Source organism: Aquarana catesbeiana, linkage group LG02 (assembly GCF_042186555.1).
Source record: "Aquarana catesbeiana isolate 2022-GZ linkage group LG02, ASM4218655v1, whole genome shotgun sequence".
Lineage (NCBI taxonomy): Eukaryota > Metazoa > Chordata > Amphibia > Anura > Ranidae > Aquarana > Aquarana catesbeiana.
In genome coordinates, this window is record NC_133325.1 from 34,952,411 (window position 1) to 34,973,489 (window position 21,079).

General features: G+C 44.7%; 1 protein-coding gene across 1 annotated transcript; it reads left to right on the forward strand.

The window, feature by feature from the left end:
• Window positions 1-19,907: 19,907 nt before the first annotated feature.
• Window positions 19,908-20,855, forward strand: LOC141129715 (olfactory receptor 51E1-like). Its single transcript, XM_073617808.1, has one exon. It carries the CDS (start codon window positions 19,908-19,910, stop codon window positions 20,853-20,855), a length of 948 nt encoding a protein of 315 aa, XP_073473909.1.
• The last annotated feature ends 224 nt before the right edge of the window (window positions 20,856-21,079 follow it).

Genomic DNA, 21,079 nt, shown 5'->3' on the forward strand with positions numbered 1-21,079 from the left:
GTTTACACAAGCCGATAATCAGCTTATTGCCGATTACTGGCTTCTGTTTACATCATGTGATCAGCTGTCATCAGCATCCCATCAAAGATGAGATGGCAGCCCAAGATATATCCACTGAGTTGGTGAAGTTGATCATGTTTTACTATCCTCATAGACTCCAGACTCAGAGAAAGACTTTCTTTTAAGGAGCGCTTGCAGAAGCCTCCTGTACATTTGTCTCCGAGCTTTGCAGTACCACCCTTGCCTCCCTCACCTGCCATTCCTCCTGCTACCGAGTCGGTCAGAGAGGTTGAACCCATGCACCTAAGCTTCACATGTGTCTCTGTGGATGAAAGAACCTTTAGGAAGAGGGAGAGATTGTGTTTTTATTGTGGTCAGGCTAGTCATTTTTTGAAGTCTTGTCCTACCGGTCCTGGGAACGCCCGAACTTTGTGGTCCTGTCATGGACAGACCTTAGGGGGCGTTGTTTCGTCCCCAGTTTTCCAGAAGGATAAGCCCCTGGTCCCGGTTATCCTTTCTTGGTCTGAGTCGTCCATTGAGATACAGGCTCTAATCGACTCTGGGGGTGCAGGCCTGTTTATTGATGCTCCTTTTGTATCTAAGCACTCGATTCCCCTGCAGCTTCGTGCCACTCCACGTGCCATTGATACTCTTGATTAGGGATGAGCCGAACACCCCCCGGTTCGGTTCGCACCAGAACCCGTGAACGGACCGAAAGTTCGCACGAACGTTAGAACCCCATTGACGTCTATGGGACTCGAACGTTCGAAATCAAAAGTGCTCATTTTAAAGGCTAATTTGCATGGTATTGTCCTAAAAAGGGTTTGGGGACCCGGGTCCTACCCCAGGGGACATGTATCAATGCAAAAAAAACTTTTAAAAACGGCCGTTTTTTCGGGAGCAGTGATTTTAATGATGCTTAAAGTAAAAAAAAAAAAGTGAAATATTCCTTTAAATATCGTACCTGGGGGGTGTCTATAGTATGCCTGTAAAGTGACGCGTGTTTCCCATGTTTAGAACAGTCCCTGCACCAAATGTCATTTTTAAAGGAAAAAATCTCATTTAAAACTGCTTGCGGGTTTAATGTCATGTCGGGTCATGGCAATATGGATGAAAATCAGTGAGACAAACGGCATGGGTACCCCCCAGTCCATTACCAGGCCCTTTGGGTCTTGTATGGATATTAAGGGGAACCCCGCACCCAAATTAAAATAAGGAAAGGTGTGGGGCCACCAGGCCCTATATACTCTGAACAGCAGTATACAGGCGGTGCAAACAAGACAGGGACTGTAGGTTTGTTGTTAAGTAGAATCTGTTTGTAATTTTGAACATTTTTAACGTGTTTAGCTCCAGCCAAAAAATCTTTTCTAAGCTTTTTGGAAAACATAGGGAAGGGTTATCACCCCTGTGACATTTGTTTTGCTGTCTTTCCTCCTCTTCAGAAGATTTCACCTCACTTTTTTGTCCCAATGAAAAATGTTTTTTGAAAATTTGGGTTTTTTTGTGGAACAAGGATTGGAAAGCATAAGTGGAAAGGAGAAATTGTTTTCCCATATTAACTCTTACAGGAGAGAATTTCCCTTCCTAGGGGTAGATTTCATCTCACTTCCTGTTGTCTCCTTCCGTTTGCAAGTAGGAGTCGTTTGTAAGTTAGATGTTTGAAAGTAGGGTCCTGCCCTATATACTCAGCAGAAATTTGGGCCTTAGGTGTTGCTGTGGCCACAACACTGTAAGCCCTCACAGGGCCCTGCTGTGAAATATTAGATCAAGAATTGTAATTACATGCCCCTGTTGAACAGGAGCTGAAAAATTAGGCCTTAGGCACTGGTGCTGGTGCCACAACACTGCAACCCCTCACAGACACTCTAGTTGGAACGCAGGAACGAGCCCTGCTGCAAAGTATTGCTTCAAAAATTGTAATTACACGCCCCTGTTAGACAGGGGCAGAAAAATTGGGCCTTAGGCACTGGTTCTGGTGCCACAACACTGCAACCCCTCACAGACACTCTAGTTGGAACGCAGGAACGAGCCCTGCTGCAAAGTATTGCATCAAAAATTGTAATTACACGCCCCTGTTAGACAGGGGTAGAAAAATTGGGCCTTAGGCACTGGTGCTGGTGCCACAACACTGCAACCCCTCACAGACACTCTAGTTGGAACGCAGGAACGAGCCCTGCTGCAAAGTATTGCATCAAAAATTGTAATTACACGCCCCTGTTAGACAGGGGCAGAAAAATTGGGCCTTAGGCACTGGTGCTGGTGCCACAACACTGCAACCCCTCACAGACACTCTAGTTGGAATGCAGGAACGAGCCCTGCTGCAAAGTATTACATCAAAAATTGTAATTACACGCCCCTGTTAAACAGGGGCTGAAAAATTGTGCCTTAGGCACTGGTGGTGGCGCCCAGAACCAAAAATGTTCTTACAAGCTATCAGCGTGATGATTGAGGAGGAAGAGGATAATTACTCAGGGATAGTCACTCAGCATCAGCATAGGCAGTCTTTGAAGGGATCTGAGATTTAAAAAAAAATTATTCGGTTACATCAGCATCAGGTGCTTGGTAGCTGGTGGTGATCCAAGACTCATTCATTTTTATGAAGGTCAGCCGATCGACCGAGTCGGTGGACAGACGCACCCTGTGATCGGTTACCACGCCTCCAGCAGCACTGAATGTGCGTTCCGAAAGAACGCTGGATGCAGGACAGGCCAGTAGCTCAATTGCATACTGTGCAAGCTCTGGCCAGTGATCCATCCTCAAGACCCAGTAACCCAGAGGATTTTCGGTGGGAAAGGTGTCCAAGTCTGATCTTGCCCCTAGGTATTCCTGCACCATGTAAAACAGACGCTGGCGATGGTTGCTGGAACCGATCATACCTTGGGGCTGCGGACCAAAAAATTGTCTGAACGCATCGGTCAGACGGCCACCTTCTCCACCGCTCCTTCTTTGACTGACCGAAGCCTCAGCAACACGTTGTCCAGAAACAGGAGTTTGTAACCTCCAAGTCTCTGGGAACGCGTTGCACAGACCTTTCTGCAAGGCCTCCCGAAGATGTTTCATCCTCTGCTCCCTCTGCGATGGCAAGATAAAGTCCGCAACCTTACCCTTGTAACGTGGATCAAGGAGGGTTGCCAGCCAGTATTGGTCCTTCTCCTTGATACCACGAATACGAGGATCCTTACGCAGGCTTTGCAGGATCAGGGAGGCCATGCAGCGTAGGTTTGCTGAGGCATTCGGTCCGGAGTCCTCTGGGTCACTAAGAACGACATGGTCCGCAGCCACCTCCTCCCAGCCACGTACAAGTCCATGTGTTTCTTGGGACTGATCCCTTAAAGACTGCTGCTGATGCTGAGTGCCAGGCTCCACCTCCATACTGACACAATCTTCCTCCTCCTCCTCCTCCTCTTCCTCCTCGTCCTCTTCCTGTGTGATCGGCGGGCACGCAGGAACACTGTCTGGATAAAGGGGGCCTTGAGAGCTAAGGAAGTCCTCCTCTTCCTGCCTCTGTTCTGCCTCAAGTGCCCTGTCCATTATTCCACGCAGCGTGTGCTCCAACAGGTGGACAAGGGGGACAGTGTCACTGATGCATGCACTGTCACTGCTCACCATCCTCGTGGCCTCCTCGAATGGTGACAGGACAGTGCATGCATCCCTGATCATGGGCCACTGGCGTGGGGAAAAAAAACCAAGCTCCCCTGACCCTGTCCTGGTGCCATAGTCGCACAGGTACTCATTGATGGCCCTCTGCTGCGTGTGCAGCCGCTGCAGCATGGCCAACGTTGAGTTCCACCTGGTGGGCATGTCACAGATTAGGTAGCTTTATATACTGTAACCAGACAAGCCTGCCTGTCAGTAGGAAGATAACAGGAACGGATCTAGCTGAACACTGTGAGCAGGACGCACTGCACTAAATGTAAATAGTCTAGAAGATAACAGGAACGGATCTAGCTGAACACTGTGAGCAGGACGCACTGCACTAAATGTAAATAGTCTAGAAGATAACAGGAACGGATCTAGCTGAACACTGTGAGCAGGACGCACTGCACTAAATGTAAATAGTCTAGAAGATAACAGGAACGGATCTAGCTGAACACTGTGAGCAGGACGCACTGCACTAAATGTAAATAGCAGGAACGGCTCTAGCTGAACACTGTGAGCAGGACGCACTGCACTAAATGTAAATTGTAGGAACGGATCTAGCTGAACACTGTGAGCAGGACGCACTGCACTAAATGTAAATAACAGGAACGGATCTAGCTGAACACTGTGAGCAGGACGCACTGCACTAAATGTAAATAGTCTAGAAGATAACAGGAACGGATCTAGCTGAACACAGTGAGCAGGACGCACTGCACTAAATGTAAATAGCAGGAACGGATCTAGCTGAACACTGTGAGCAGGACGCACTGCACTAAATGTAAATAGCAGGAACGGATCTAGCTGAACACTGTGAGCAGGACGCACTGCACTAAATGTAAATAGCAGGAACGGATCTAGCTGAACACTGTGAGCAGGACACACTGCACTAAATGTAAATAACAGGAACGGATCTAGCTGAACACTGTGAGCAGGACGCACTGCACTAAATGTAAATAGCAGGAACGGATCTAGCTGAACACTGTGAGCAGGACGCACTGCACTAAATGTAAATAGCAGGAACGGATCTAGCTGAACACTGTGAGCAGGACGCACTGCACTAAATGTAAATTGCAGGAACGGATCTAGCTGAACACTGTGAGCAGGACGCACTGCACTAAATGTAAATAGTCTAGAAGATAACAGGAACGGATCTAGCTGAACACTGTGAGCAGGACGCACTGCACTAAATGTAAATAGCAGGAACGGATCTAGCTGAACACTGTGAGCAGGACGCACTGCATTAAATGTAAATAGTCTAGATAGAAGATAACAGGAACGGATCTAGCTAAACTGAATACAGTGTATATATATATATGCAACACCTGGGATGCATATATATACACAATACACTGTAAGTGCAGCTAACTGACTGACTGTTCTGCCTAATCTATCTAACTCAAATCAAATGACACTGTCTCTCTCTCTCTCTATCTCTCAGCACACCGGAACACACACTACACAGGGCCGCCGTGCAGGCGGCCTTATATAGTGTGGGGTGTGTACTAAATCCCCTGAGCCATAATTGGCCAAAGCCACCCTGGCTTTGGCCAATTACAGCTCTCTCTACTGACGGCGCTGTGATTGGCCAAGCATGCGGGTCATAGTGCATGCTTGGCCAATCATCAGCCAGCAATGCACTGCGATGCCGCAGTGAATTATGGGCCGTGACGCGCCACACGAATTTAGCGCGAACGGCCCATATCGTTCGCAATTCGGCGAACGGGCGAACAGACGATGTTCGAGTCGAACATGGGTTCGACTCGAACACGAAGCTCATCCCTACTCTTGATGGGAGACCTCTACAGCCTGCCCACGTGACCCATGAGACTGTTCCGTTGTCCATGGCCATAGGGGCTCTTCACCATGAGATAATTCAATTCCAAGTCATTTCCTCACCTAAGTTTCCAGTGGTTATTAGTTATCCATGATTACAGAGGCACAACCCCTCTTTTGATTGGCTTCCTGCTGAGGTTCTTTCCTGGTCACCACAATGCACAAGACATGTTTTTAGAAGATGGCTAAGGTCCTGTGCACCTCTTCACTCTCCTCCCTGTCGGAGGAGTACCATGATTTTAGCAATGTTTTTGACAAAGGTCAAGCCGGTAGTTTGCCTCCACACCGGCCATATGATTGCGCAATTGACCTTCAATCTGGTGCCATACCCCTTCGTGGCCGGGTTTACCTTTGTCGGTCTCTGAGGATAAGGCCATGGAGGGGTATGTTGCAGACACACTTTCTCATCCTCGTCTCCTGCTGGTGCTGGTTTCTTCTTTGTGAAGAAGAGTGGTGAAATGAGACCTTGTATTGATTATAGGGGTCTCAATCATTTCACGATCAAGAATGTTTATCCAATTCCCTTGATTACGGAGTTATTTGACTGCCTCAAGGGAGCAACGGTTTTATGAAGCCTGATTTAAGAGGGGCATACAATCTCGTGAGGATTAAGGAGGGCGACGAATGGAAAACTGTGTTTTAATACCAGAACAGGCCATTATAAGTACCTCGTAATGCCATTTGGCCTTTGCAATGCCCCGGCAGTTTTCCAGGAATTTATCAATGATGTCCTCCGAGATTTGTTGCAGCTATGTGTGGTGGTTTATCTCGACGATATCCTCATATTTTTTTTCCCTAGAGAGCCTCCACAAAGACGTATCCTGATTTCCTGGCTTGTCCTGAAGTATGCTGACCCCTGGCTCCCTGACGTCCTGGCTTGTCTGACTATCCGTTCCGGTTACCAAACTCTGGCTATGTTTTGGCTATGTTTGCTGTTTACCTTTTACTATTATTATCATTAAACTAGTGTGATTTTTACTGCACTTCTGTCTTGGTCTGATTCATGGTTTCTGACACAGTCTTTGTGATAAACTGCGGGCTGTAGACGGCTGCAGGCTCAAGAGGAGCTAGAAGAAAACTCTGCAGATACAAAAGCCAAGGAGAGAGAGCAGCTCCATCTGAGTGCAGTATTTAAAATAATTTAATGGCAACAAAGAATATACACACTCACAGGGTTAAATTGAGAAGGTCAGCATTGTGTGGGCACAATACAGGGTTCATCCGCTCTGTTATGGAGGACATGCTGTAGAACGTAAGGGTGTCCATCAGGTCGCGGCTGTGCTGGTGGCTCCCAGAACTTCCTGGTCCATAGGTGTACACAGGGGGAAGCTTCTGACATTACTACCGGATGTCAGGTGGAGCGGGGTGGTGCACGCGTTCGGAGCATGCATGCTCCTTCCTTAGGCATCAGGTTCGGCCATCTTACTGGTAGTATTATTGTAATTCCAAGAATGGTGGGTGTGGAATAACTTAACCCACCGATCTCGGTGAAATGGGCTGACAAAAGCTGGAAATAGACTAATTTGGGCACTTATAAACAGTAAAATATATAAACTATAAATACATCTTGGATATTAAAAGAAAAAGGAATCACACCCTGCATCTACTAACCGCCTGCATTCGCCAAATCTTTCACGTAGGGTCCGGATGGTACGACCCATGTAAAGGAGGTCACAGGGACATAACATGCAATAAACCAGAAATTCTGAAGAACATGTGTAAAAATCAGATATAATATAAGTTTTACCCTTAGAAGAGAACTCTTTTTGTTTATGACGAACATGTTGGCACAGAAGACACAATGATACATGCCTCTAATGTTAAAAAAACTTTAATGGAGCGCTGCCTATCGTGTAAATAGATTTAATATACTGGGCGCAAACTGTGTTTTTATTTTTTTAGCCCGTCTGTATGAAATGAGTTGTCAATCTGTGATAGTAGATGTAAGATGGGGGTCCTCTTGCAGGATGGACCAATGTTTGATGAAGATACGCTCCATGTTTCTGAATTGGGAGTGGAAATTGGTGGTAAATCTGATGTGTTGTGCTCTCGGACCTGTTTTGACCTTTCTATCAACTGAAGCTTCATTCTGTTTATAAAATGCAAAGGCCTCTTCTACAATGGTTGAAGGATAACCCTTCTCCAAGAACTTTTGCCTTAATAATAACCCACGGGTCTCATAGTCTGCATCCCTGGTGCAGTTGTGTTAAAGGTGAGAATATTGGCTCTTTGGGACATTGTTGTAACTTCCAAAATAAATGCAGTTTGGCGGGGATTAATTAATTGATCCTCACTGAGGACATGTTGGACAGCACGAAGGCCAACATCATGTGGTATGGAAGTGTATAAAGAGGCTAAGTCTAGGGAAAGCCACAGATATGATGGCTCCCAAGAATAGTTGCGGAGCATCTGTAACAGATGTATGCCATCTTTAACATAGGATGGAAGGTTTTGGGCCTTCCATCCTATGAAGAAATAGTCAATATAGATGGAATAATAGCTAGTAACACTCTCCATGGACGCAAATATCGGTCTCCCAGGTGGATGTAAGGGGTCTTTGTGGATTTTTGGGAGATGGTAAAAATATGGCCTATGATAAAAATTGTTTGAAAAACTTAGCTTCAGAGTTTTCAAGGAGACCTTCGGAAGAGGCTCTATCTATAATTTTGTGTCCTTCAGTGATACATTTTAGGAGCGGATCTTGAGGAAAAATGGTATAGGTGTTGGTATTTGAAAGGCAGTGTATAAGGATATTCTTAGATTATGCCAACATACCCCCAAAGTTTCTGCCTCTTCTTCTATTCCTACCCCTTCTGAACACACTGCTCTCAGGGGTTTTACTCAGAATCACAACCTTATCAGCAGATCTGCTGATAAGGGTGGTGGTGTCGTAGTCCAAAACAGATTGGACTACATAAAAGAGTCCTGTCAAAAACAGGTACCCGCTCCCCCTCCCCCCTCCCCCCCGAAAGGTGCCAAATGTGGCAGCAGAGGGAGGGGAGGAAGCAAGCAAGTGGAGCTTTCCCTTTTGGGTGAAGTTCCGCTTTATTGGGGATAACATTGACATAGCCCAAAATGATCCACAAGGGCTCAAAATTGGTATGGTCCAGAATCACAAAAAAACAAAAAAAAGTGACTGAAGCACCTAGATCAGGTGGCTTACACCCAAGGGTGCTCAAAGTGCTGAGCTCTGTTATATCTAAGTCATTGTTTCTAATTTGTTGAGACTGTTTAATGACTGGCATGGTAGCACTGGATTGGTGTAGGCCAATGTGGTGCCTATATTTATAAAGGGATCAAAGTGTTTACCAATTACCTACCTCCCGGTTAGTAGGGATGAGCTTCAAGTTTGAGTCAAACATCGGCTGTTCACCAGTTCGCCGAACAGAGAAAAATTTGGGGTGTTCGCGGCAAATTTGAAAGCCGCGGAACACCCTTTAAAAGTCTATGGGAGAAATCAAAAGTGCTAATTTTAAAGGCTTATATGCATGGTATTGTCATAAAAAGTGTTCAGGGATCTGGGTCCTGCCCCAGGGGACATGTATCAATGCAAAAAGAATTTTTAAAAACGTCCGTTTTTTCGGGAGCAGTGATTTTGCCGGCTCGGAACCATCCCCCTGCATGCTCAGGAGATACCTGTTTACCATCATCATTTTTTTCACCATTGTCACAGACTTTTTGCTTGTGTTTGTTCACTTATTTGGACTTTACATTTAACACTTGTTTTTTTACACTTGGTTCAATACATGTATATTGAGTGTTACCTTTTCATTCACTAATTTATATATTCACGCAATATTTTTTGGCTCATACCGAAATACCTGCTTTGTAGTCACTGTATTTTTATTTAAAATATTATATATTCATTTTTTCCGTAAATTTTAGCGCCACACTTTTGAATTTTTTTTGTTAGTTTGATCCTGAGTCTACGGGTGTGTTGGCTGCTGTTTGTCATTTTTAGCGCAGCGCTGTACTTAACCTCTGTATATGGATTTTAAGGGGAACTCTGCTCCAAATTTTTTTTTAAAAATGGCATGGGGTCCCCCCAAAAATTCATTCCAGACCCTTATCCGAGCATGCAACCTGGCAGGCTGCAGGAAAAGAGGGGGGACGAGAGAGCGCCCCCCCTCCTGAACCGTACCAAGCCACATGCCCTCAACATTGAGAGGGTGCTTTGAGGTAGCCCCAAAGCACCTTGTCCCCATGTTGATGGGGAGAAGGGCCTCATCCCCACAACCCTTGCCCGGTGGTTGTGGGGGTCTGTGGGTGGGGGGCTTATCGGAATCTGGAAGCCCCCTTTAACGTGGGGACCCCCAGATCCCACCCCCCCTGAATTTTTAAAAACTGACATTTTTTCGGGAGCAGTGATTTTAATAATGCTTAAAGTGAAACAATAAAAGTGTAATATTCCTTTAAACTTCATACCTGGTGGTGTCTATAGTATGCCTGTAAAGGGGCGCATGTTTCCCGTGTTCAGAACAGTCTGACAGCAAAATGACATTTCAAAAGTAAAAGAGTCATTTAAAACTACTCGCGGCTATTAATGAATTGTTGGTCCGACAATACACATAAAAGTTCATTGATAAAAACTTTCCTTGAGGCTCAGGGGGAGCGGAGTCACATAACCGGGTGACCCCGCCCCCCTCTGACAACATGGGGAAAGCCTTAGGGAAGTCCCGTGAATTGCCCCGCCCTCCGTTATATAAGAATTGGCAGAAGAAGCGAAGCGTCACACAGCTGAAAACTCCCACTGAGGGGGATCGTGCGGACGGAGCGGAGAAGAACCCTGGAGGAAGATGCAGGACGAGAAGAGCGGAGGAAGAAGAAGATGAAGAAGAAGAAGATGAAGAAGAAGATGGAGGAAGAAGAAGAACACCGAAAGAACACCAGAAGAAAGAATATAGAAGAAGAAGCCGAAAGAAGAAGAAATTAATAAAGGACTTGTCAAAAACAGTCTCTTGTGTTTTTTAAACTTTTTGACACTTTTTTTGTGAAATGGTAGGGGTACATTTGTTCCCCTATTACCAATTCACATAGGGGGGTTGGGATCTGGGGGTCCCCACCTTAAAGGGGGCTTCCAGATTCCGATAAGCCCCCCCGCCCGCAGACCCCCACAACCACCGGGCAAGGGTTGTGGGGATGAGGCCCTTCTCCCCATCAACATGGGGACAAGGTGCTTTGGGGGGCTACCTCAAAGCACCCTCCCAATGTTGAGGGCATGTGGCTTGGTACAGTTCAGGAGGGGGGGGCGCTCTCTCGTCTCCCCTCTTTTCCTGCGGCCTGCCAGGTTGCATGCTCGGATAAGGGTCTGGTATGGATTTTTGGGGGGACCTCACGCCATTTTTAAAAAAAAAATTGGAGCAGAGTTCCCCTTAAAATCCATACCAGACCCGGATTTTGAGGGGGACCCCTATGCCATTTTTTTTTAAATTTTGGCGCGGGGTTCCCCTTAATATCCATACCAGACCTGAAGGGCCTGGTATGGAATTTAGGGGGACCCCCACGCCATTTTTTTTTTAAATTTTGGGTCGAGGTTCCCCTGTGGGAAAATCCCATGCCGTTTTTATCAATGAACTCTAATGTGTATTGTCGGACCGACAATTCATTATAGCCGCGAGTACTTTTAAAAGACATTCTTTCCTTTGAAATATTATTTTGCTGTCAGACTGTTCTAAACACAGGAAACATGTGCCCCTTTACAGGCATACTATAGACACCCCCCCAAGTATGATATTTAAAGGAATATTACACTTTTATTGTTTCACTTTAAGCATTATTAAAATCACTGCTCCCGAAAAAACTGCTGTTTTTAAAAATTCTTTTTGCATTAATACATGTCCCCTGGGGCAGGACCCAGGTCCCCAAACACTTTTTATGACAATACCATGCATATAAGCCTTTAAAATTAGAACTTTTGATTTCTCCCATAGACTTTTAAAGGATGTTCAGTGGCTTTCAAATTTGTCGTGAACACCCCAAATTGTTCGCTGTTTGGTGAACTGGCGAACAGCCGATGTTCGAGTCGAACATGAGTTCGACTCGAACTCGAAGCTCATTCCTAGTGGTGAGTAATCAGTGTGTAAAGGTGGAGGACACATGGTGTGGAAGAGGCACTGAGAAGACCATTTTTTTGGTCAAAGCAGACCTGCACATATAGGCAACTTATAGTAAGGGGCGACTTTTAGTTGTAGCTATTATATGGTCATAGACTTCTTTCCCATTACATAATGTAGTGAGGCTGACCTGGGGAGGCAATGTATCAGTAGTAGAGAGTATAGAGAGTGTAGAAATAAGATGTTCCATAATTGTTGCCCCAGAGCACATAGCTTCAAAAACAGTGAGAGGTCTATGTAGAAGGGCCTCTCCTACGTATGGTCACGTAATAAGGTTCCTAAGGTGAAAATAAGTCCTCCATTGACCTGGGGACTTTTATGCATTTTCCATGAGCAATGTATAAGGTTGTATAGAGTTTGATTATAAAGCTGTGCAGATTTGGGAGATAATTAAGGAGAACCATCTGAATAGCTTATGTGAACAGAGTCCAGGAGGAAACTCAGGAATGCCCAGGATAGGGTTCATAGGATGTATGTGATTTGAGATGTATAGCTTCCTTAACCAAAGAGTTCCACATTTTTAGGAAGGAAGGTATGACGAAGGGTAGAGAAATATGGTGTGGATGGGGAGATTCATGGTAAAGAAGTTGGAGGAATAGGAGATAATATAGATTCAAGCCAAACCCATTGTTATTACATTATTATGGGGTATTATATACAGGTCCATATATAAAGGAGTGAGCATGTACGAGTGATCCCACAGCGTGCTGGAAGAGGCCTTGGCCAGTTCACCTCTGTCTGGCATATCTTTTAGTCTTAAGGGAACTCATATTGGAAGTGGTCTCCCTGAAGCAACAGAGTCCATAACGGGATTTAGCTAGACCGTAAGTCCTAGCAGTGTGGTTATTATGGGCATGTGAGCAAAAACTGTGGCAGGCCTGACACAGGCTGCTGTTAAACTAATGGCCCCCGGGACATGCCACACAAGGTCCCAGCCAACCACAGACCATGGTTTCCATAAAGCCCAGTGGTGTCTGCCATTGTCCATGGATTGGAGGTCCCATACCTAATCTACACCAGGTCGGAAGTCACAGTCATATGGCTTATGACTTCAATATCCATCGGTTCGGGACGTGAGACCAACTGAACCCCTCCTGGCTATCCCTTAAGGCAGCCAATAACTTGCCCATTGTGGTGGAAGGCATCACTTGGGTAAAGATCCAGACTATGACTGTGTTAAAGAACTTGGACTTGCCCTGTTTGCTGGCCAAGTGTGAATGTTCCGGACAGTGGGCACAGTGTTGTGGTCTATGAGCGGTATGACTCAACATCATCCAAGCTTGTGAAGCTCAGAGAGCGGTCAGGAAGTAGCCCAAGCAAGTTGGGGTTGTTCATACACCCCTGAACAGAAGCAACTAATAGCACCCCTCCAAGAGGTAGTCTGGTCCCTCCCCATAGACGTCCACAAGAGACTTCAAAGGATCATAGTGATGATAGAACCATGCAAAGACCCAGTGGTGCCCAGGAAATGGCTGGTTGTGTGCACCTTGTTTGAGGTTCACAAGGGAAAGGTACTGGTACAATTCATCAACCTGGGGACCACCACAAACTCTCCTCAACAATGTAACTTTAATGGACCTGTGTATAATACCCCGTAATAATGTAATAACAATGGGTTTGGCTTGAATCGATATCACCTATTCCTCCAACTTCTTTACCATGAATATCTCCATCCACACCATATTTCTCTACCCTTCTGCATATCTTCCTTCCTAAAAATGTGGGACTCTTTGGTTAGGGAGCTATAAATCTCAAATCACATCCATCCTATGACCCCTATCCTGGGCATTCCTGAGTTTCCTCCTGGACTCTCTTCATCAAAGCTACTCAGATGGTTCTCCTTAATTATTTCCCCAATCAGCACAGCTTTATCATCAAACGCTATACAACCTTATATATTGCTCATGATAAATGCATAAAAGTCCCCAGGTCAATGGAGGACTTATTTTCACCTTAGAAACTATTACCTGACCATATGTAGGAGAGGCCCTTATACATAGACCTCTAACTGTTTTTGAAGTTATGTGACCTGGGGCAACAATTATGGAACATCTTATTTCTACACTCTCTATACTCTCTACTATTGATACATTGCCTCCCCAGGTCAGTCTCACTAAATTATGGAATGGGAAAGACGTCTATGACCATATAATAGCTACAACTATAAGTCGCCCCTTACTATAAGTTGCCTATATGTGCAGCTCTGCTTTGACCAAAAAAATGGTCTTCTCATGCCTCTTCCACACCATGTGTCCTTCACCTTTACGCTCTGATTACTCACCACAAAGCACAACTGCACTTTTTTTGTGGATTTATAACACCATTGCACTTTGACATTTTACATTGGACACTATGGGGTTGATTTACTAAAACTGAAGTGTACTAAATTTGGTGCAGCTGTGCATGGTAGCCAATCAGATTCTCACTTTAGCTTGTTCAATTAAGCTTTGACAAAAAAAAAAAAATTCAAGCTGATTGGTTTCTATGCAGAACTGCACCAGATTATGTCAATTTTGTGAAAAAAAGAAAGAAAAAAAAATCTTTGTTTTGCAAAGAATTCTGGGATAAAATAACCTAAAAAAACTCACCATGCCTCTTACTAAATAATTTGGTCTGACTACTTTCTAAAAAGGGGTCATTTGGGGGGTATTTGTACTTTCCTGGCTTGTTAGGGTCTCAAGAAATGAGATAGGCCGCAAGGTATGATCAGGTGTGTCAATTTTCAATGATTGACACCATAGCTTGTAGACCCTATAACTTTCACAAAGACCAAATAATTTACACTGATTTGGGTTATTTTTACCAAAGATATGTAGCAGTATAAATTTTGGCCAAAATTTATAAAGAAAAATTTCAAATTTAGCAAATTTTTAAAACAGAAACGAATAAAAAAAAGCTTTATTTTACAAAATTTTCGGTCTTTTTTCATTTATAGCGCAAAAAACCCAGAGGTGATCAAATACCACCAAACGAAAGCTCTATTTGTGTGAAAAAAGGACAAAAATTTCATATGGGTACAATGTTGACTGAGTAATTGTCATTTAAAAATGTGAAAGCACTGAAAGCTAAAAATTGGTCTGGTTAGGAAGGGGGTTTAAGTGCCCAGTGAGCAAGTGGTTAAGCATGATTTTTTGAATGAACTTGAGATGATTTTCCCATGCCTACTTAAAGTGATACTAAAGTCTTGTTTTTTTTTTTTTCATTTAAAAATAACGAACATGTTATACTTAGCTTCTCTGTACAGTGGTTTTACACAAAGCAGCATCCTCCTCTTCTCGGGTCCCCCTTCAGCAATCCTGGCCCCTCCTTCCTTCTGAATGCCCCCATAGCAAGCAGCTTGCTATGGGGGCACCCAAGACGATCCGCAGCTCCATGTGTCTATGCAGACATGAATCTGCGGTTCAGCCCCGCCCCCTCTCTCTCCTCATTGGCTCATTGACTTTGATTGACAGCAGCGGAGGGGAAACAATGGCACCTGCTGTGTGTCTCAGCCAATGAGAGTCCTGGACAGGTGAGGCTCTTGTGCAACATCCATGAAATAAGGTGACAGGTAAAAATCAAATGTGTAACCATATTATGAAAAAAGTCCATAAGTGTATAGTGAATCATCTGTTAGTCCCAAACGCACATGGGGGTTCCTGGGCGTGGATGGTGTCGTGCCTCCACGTAAAGTGGGGACTGGGGAGGACTCTGTATAAGGAGACACTCTGCACATGGGTCTTCTAATTTCACAGTGGAAACTGTAATCAGTAGAAATGAATATCCTTACCGGAAAAGGTGGACACAGTCACCATATAGTGGAGTGTCATACAGGCTTGAGGGATACACCAATCCCAAAGGTATCCGGCTAAGAGAGTCCTGATGGGGAGTCGCATCCAGGATCAGAATCGCGATGGTATGGGGATTCCCAGTCTCTCAGGGTCTCTCTCTCAGATGGAAGAGGTTTGGAAGTGGAAATAGTTGGGGCTCAGCAAGGTCCCGTTCATGAGGGGAGATAAGAAAAAAATCCTCCACATAGGGCATGAATCAGTTAAAAAGAGAAGCTTTATTTAAAAGCTGAAAAAGTGCTAAACAGTAGGGATGAGCCGAACACCCCCCTGTTCGGTTCGCACCAGAACATGCGAACAGAAAAAAAGTTCGTTCGAACATGCGAACACCGTTAAAGTCTATGGGACACGAACATGAATAATCAAAAGTGCTAATTTTAAAGGCTTATATGCAAGTTATTGTCATAAAAAGTGTTTGGGGACCTGGGTCCTGCCCCAGGGGACATGGATCAATGCAAAAAAAAGTTTTAAAAACGGCCGTTTTTTCAGGAGCAGTGATTTTAATAATGCTTAAAGTCAAACAATAAAAGTGTAATATCCCTTTAAATTTCGTACCTGGGGGGTGTCTATAGTATGCCTGTAAAGGGGCGCATGTTTCCTGTGTTTAGAACAGTCTGACAGCAAAATGACATTTTGAAGGAAAAAACTCATTTAAAACTACCCGCGGCTATTGCATTGCCGACAATACACATAGAAGTTCATTGATAAAAACGGCATGGGAATTCCCCAAAGGGGAACCCCGAACCAAAATTTTAAAAAAAAAATGACGTGGGAGTCCTCCTAAATTCCATACCAGGCCCTTCAGGTCTGGTATGGATATTAAGGGGAACCCCGGCCAAAATTAAAAAAAAAAAATGACGTGGGGTTCCCCCTAAATTCCATACCAGACCCTTCAGGTCTGGTATGGATTTTAAGGGGAACCCCGCGCCAAAAAAAAAAAAAAAAAACGGCGTGGGGTCCCCCCAAAAATCCATACCAGACCCTTATCCGAGCACGCAACCTGGCAGGCCGCAGGAAAAGAGGGGGGGACGAGAGTGCGGCCCCCCCTCCCTCCTGAACCGTACCAGGCCACATGCCCTCAACATTGGGAGGGTGCTTTGGGGTAGCCCCCCAAAACACCTTGTCCCCATGTTGATGAGGACAAGGGCCTCATCCCCACAACCCTGGCCGGTGGTTGTGGGGGTCTGCGGGCGGGGGGCTTATCGGAATCTGGAAGCCCCCTTTAACAAGGTGACCCCCAGATCCCGGCCCCCCCCCTGTGTGAAATGGTAAGGGGGTACATAAGTACCTCTACCATTTCACGAAAAAAGTGTCAAAAATGTTAAAAATGACAAGAGACAGTTTTTGACAATTCCTTTATTTAAATGCTTCTTCTTTCTTCTATCTTCCTTCATCTTCTGGTTCTTCTGGCTCTTCTGGTTCTTCCTCCGGCGTTCTCGTCCAGCATCTCCTCCGCGGCGTCTTCTGTCTTCTTCTCCTCGGGCCGCTCCGCACCCATGGCATGGGGGGAGGCTCCCGCTCTTCTCTTCTTCTTTTCTTCTCTTCTTCTCTTCTTCATTTTCTTCTCCGGGCCGCTCCGCAATCCATGCTGGCATGGAGGGAGGCTCCCGCTGTGTGACGGCGCTCCTCGTCTGACAGTTCTTAAATAACGGGGGGCGGGGCCACCCGGTGACCCCGCCCCCCTCTGACGCACGGTGATTTGACGGGACTTCCCTGTGGCATTCCCCGTGACGTCACAGGGAAGTCCCGTCAAGTCACCGTGCGTCAGAGGGGGGCGGGGTCACCGGGTGGCCCCGCCCCCCCGTTATTTAAGAACTGTCAGACGAGGAGCGCCGTCACACAGCGGGAGCCTCCCTCCATGCCAGCATGGATTGCGGAGTGGCCCGGAGAAGAAAATGAAGAAGAGAAGAAGAGAAGAAAAGAAGAAGAGAAGAGCGGGAGCCTCCCCCCTATGCCATGGGTGTGGAGCGGCCCGAGGAGAAGAAGATAGAAGACGCCGCGGATGAGATGCTGGACGAGAACGCCGGAAGAAGAACCAGAAGAGCCAGAAGAACCAGAAGAACCAGAAGATGAAGGAAGATAGAAGAAAGAAGAAGCATTTAAATAAAGGAATTGTCAAAAACTGTCTCTTGTCATTTTTAACATTTTTGACACTTTTTTCGTGAAATGGTAGGGGTACATCCCTTACCATTTCACACAGGGGGGGGGCCGGGATCTGGGGGTCACCTTGTTAAAGGGGGCTTCCAGATTCCGATAAGCCCCCCGCCCGCAGACCCCCACAACCACCGGCCAGGGTTGTGGGGATGAGGCCCTTGTCCTCATCAACATGGGGACAAGGTGTTTTGGGGGGCTACCCCAAAGCACCCTCCCAATGTTGAGGGCATGTGGCCTGGTACGGTTCAGGAGGGAGGGGGGGCCGCACTCTCGTCCCCCCTCTTTTCCTGCGGCCTGCCAGGTTGCGTGCTCGGATAAGGGTCTGGTCTGGATTTTTGGGGGGACCCCACGCCGTTTTTTTTTTTTTTTTTTTGGCGCGGGGTTCCCCTTAAAATCCATACCAGACCTGAAGGGTCTGGTATGGAATTTAGGGGGAACCCCACGTCATTTTTTTTTTTTAATTTTGGCCGGGGTTCCCCTTAATATCCATACCAGACCTGAAGGGCCTGGTATGGAATTTAGGGGGACTCCCACGTCATTTTTTTTTTTTTAATTTTGGTTCGGGGTTCCCCTTTGGGGAATTCCCATGCCGTTTTTATCAATGAACTTCTATGTGTATTGTCGGCAATGCAATAGCCGCGGGTAGTTTTAAATGAGTTTTTTCCTTCAAAATGTCATTTTGCTGTCAGACTGTTCTAAACACAGAAAACATGCGCCCCTTTACAGGCACACTATAGACACCCCCCAGGTACGAAATTTAAAGGGATATTACACTTTTATTGATTGACTTTAAGCATTATTAAAATCACTGCTCCTGAAAAAACGGCCGTTTTTAAAACTTTTTTTTGCATTGATCCATGTCCCCTGGGGCAGGACCCAGGTCCCCAAACACTTTTTATGACAATAACTTGCATATTAGCCTTTAAAATTAGCACTTTTGATTTCTCCTATAGACTTTTAAAGGGTGTTCCGCGGCATTCGAATTTGCCGCGAACACCCCAAATTGTTCGCTGTTCGGTGAACTTGCGAACAGCCAATGTTCGAGTCGAACATGAGTTCGACTCGAACTCGAAGCTCATCCCTACTAAACAGTGCACTTCAATAAGTTTCCACTGTGAAATTAGAAGACCCATGTGCAGAGTGTCTCCTTATACAGAGTCCTCCCCAGTCCCCACTTTACGTGGAGGCACGACACCATCCAAGCCCAGGAACCCCCATGTGCGTTTGGGACTAACAGATGATTCACTATACACTTATGGACTTTTTTCATAATATGGTTACACATTTGATTTTTACCTGTCACCTTATTTCATGGGTATAGTTTTTCTTTTTAGCACTTCCTCACAGATATAAATTGTTAATTTATATGCACCTTTTGAGCGCTGCATGTTTTTTATCTTATTTTTTCGTACATTGTCCACCACCTTGTTACATGCCAGCAGCTTTTATTTACATAATTTTCTGTAATAGCGCAATTATTGTTTGGTTTTCTTGTGCAACATCGCTGGATCTAGAGGGGCTCAGGTAAGTATTAGGGGGGCTGCTGCACACAGAAGGTTTTTTATCTTAATGCATAGAATGCATTAAGATAAAAAACAAAAACAAAAAAAAAACCTTCTGCCTTTAGAACCACTTTAAACAGAAGACAAATCATTTTGAAAAAACACTATTCATGGGGTCACCTGGAGATGACAAAGACTTGATGGCACTTAATAATTATAATAATAATCATCATCATAATTAACTTTCTGCTGGTCCTAGGGGGAGTCATTGGAGGAAGAGAGCAGTCCAGTTTTCCCTTTGCCCATAAAGGTTTCAAATGTTGAAGAATTTTGTGGGTTCTAGGCTGAAGTTTTGGGTGTAAACCGTTCACCTTGTTCTGGGTTGCCTACATGATTGTGCATGATTTAGTGTTTTAAACCATAACTATACAAAACTAAAATCAGTTCATTTTTTTAATCCAAGTTTTCTATTCACTTTTGATAATACTTCACATTTCATGTTGTATTCCTCTTTAGGAAATCTTGTTAGATTAATACAAACTACGGTACTTCATTCTATTTCTGACACTAATTAGTCCATCAGCGGCAGCTGTAACAGATGTGGTCCACTGGGAAGACCTGGACGCAGTGACTGTAACAGTTTCTAAATCCAGATTGTGAGTGAGGTGACAGCTTTATGAAACCTATAAAAGCCCAAATGAATTCAGGAGGAAAGCAATGCGACAAGAGTCGCACTAATATCCACAGGGCCTCTGTGAATTACGTTTTTACATTTATAGTATTCAGATTGAATAGAAAATTTTAGGACTTGTTGATTTTGCAGGACATAAATCCAAGTCATGAGCTTGTCTCCGAAAAATGTCTCTGTGACCAATTTTGTTCTTATGGGGCTTGTTGAGATTGAATCATTTGGATATGTATGTGCTGTTTTGGCTCTCGCAATATTTTCAGTCACATTGTTTATGACTTCTATGATTGTCTATGTAACCTGGACAGAGAAAAGCTTGCATGAACCTATGTACATCTTAATATGCGTCCTGGTTATAAATGTGATGTTTGGGAACGCATCATATTTTCCCAAGCTGGCCATTGACTTGTTCTCTGGATGCTCAACCATCTCATACACAGGATGTCTCTGTCAATCTTTCTGTCTCCAGCTTTATTCATGGGTTGAAATGTATACTTTTACAGTAATGGCATATGATCGATATTTGGCTGTAGGCCACCCCCTGAGATACCACACTCTAATGACCATTGGTACAACTAAGAAAATATCACTTGCCATATATGTTTTCAATGCCGTGATAATAATTGTGAGCGTATTGCTGACATTAAGGCTAACTTTTTGTGGGGTAAATGTCAACAATGTCTTTTGCGAGATTGTGTCTATACAACCACTTGCTTGTAACGATATAACAATTAACGTCCTCTATGGAACGACTTTGGCCCTGTTTAATTTCATTAGCTGCTTGTTTGTAATAATGTACTGTTACATAAGAACGGTCATCATTTGTCTGAAACTTTCTGCAGAATCCTCCCAGAAAGCTATGCATACATTGATGACTCACATATTGGCCTTCTCCATTTACATTGTCACTGTCTTGTTCATTGTTTTCAGGTACAGTCTAAGCACAGGTTCTGTATTAACAAAAATAGATATTATCATACCTTTGATCGGTATCGGCATAGCTACTTCTGTAAATCCTCTGATCTACGGGATCAAGACCAAAGCTCTCAGAGAAAAAATTGTATGCAACCTGTATAAAATGGTTGGCAAACTAAAATAATTTTTTTAGCATCAATCTTACCATTGTAGAGATGTTATTTTTCTAACCTTTTTGGGATTCTATAGGAAGCAGAGGGCTATAGTCCAGCCTGTTGGAGTATGCCTGTTACTTCTCTTAGCATGGATTGTACTGTCTCAGTCAGTTGCTGCTTGAGCTCGTTCCGGCAGGGTGAGAAGTGCCATTCTGTGTTATGAGCGTTTTGTTTAGTATCCTGATTTTTTTTT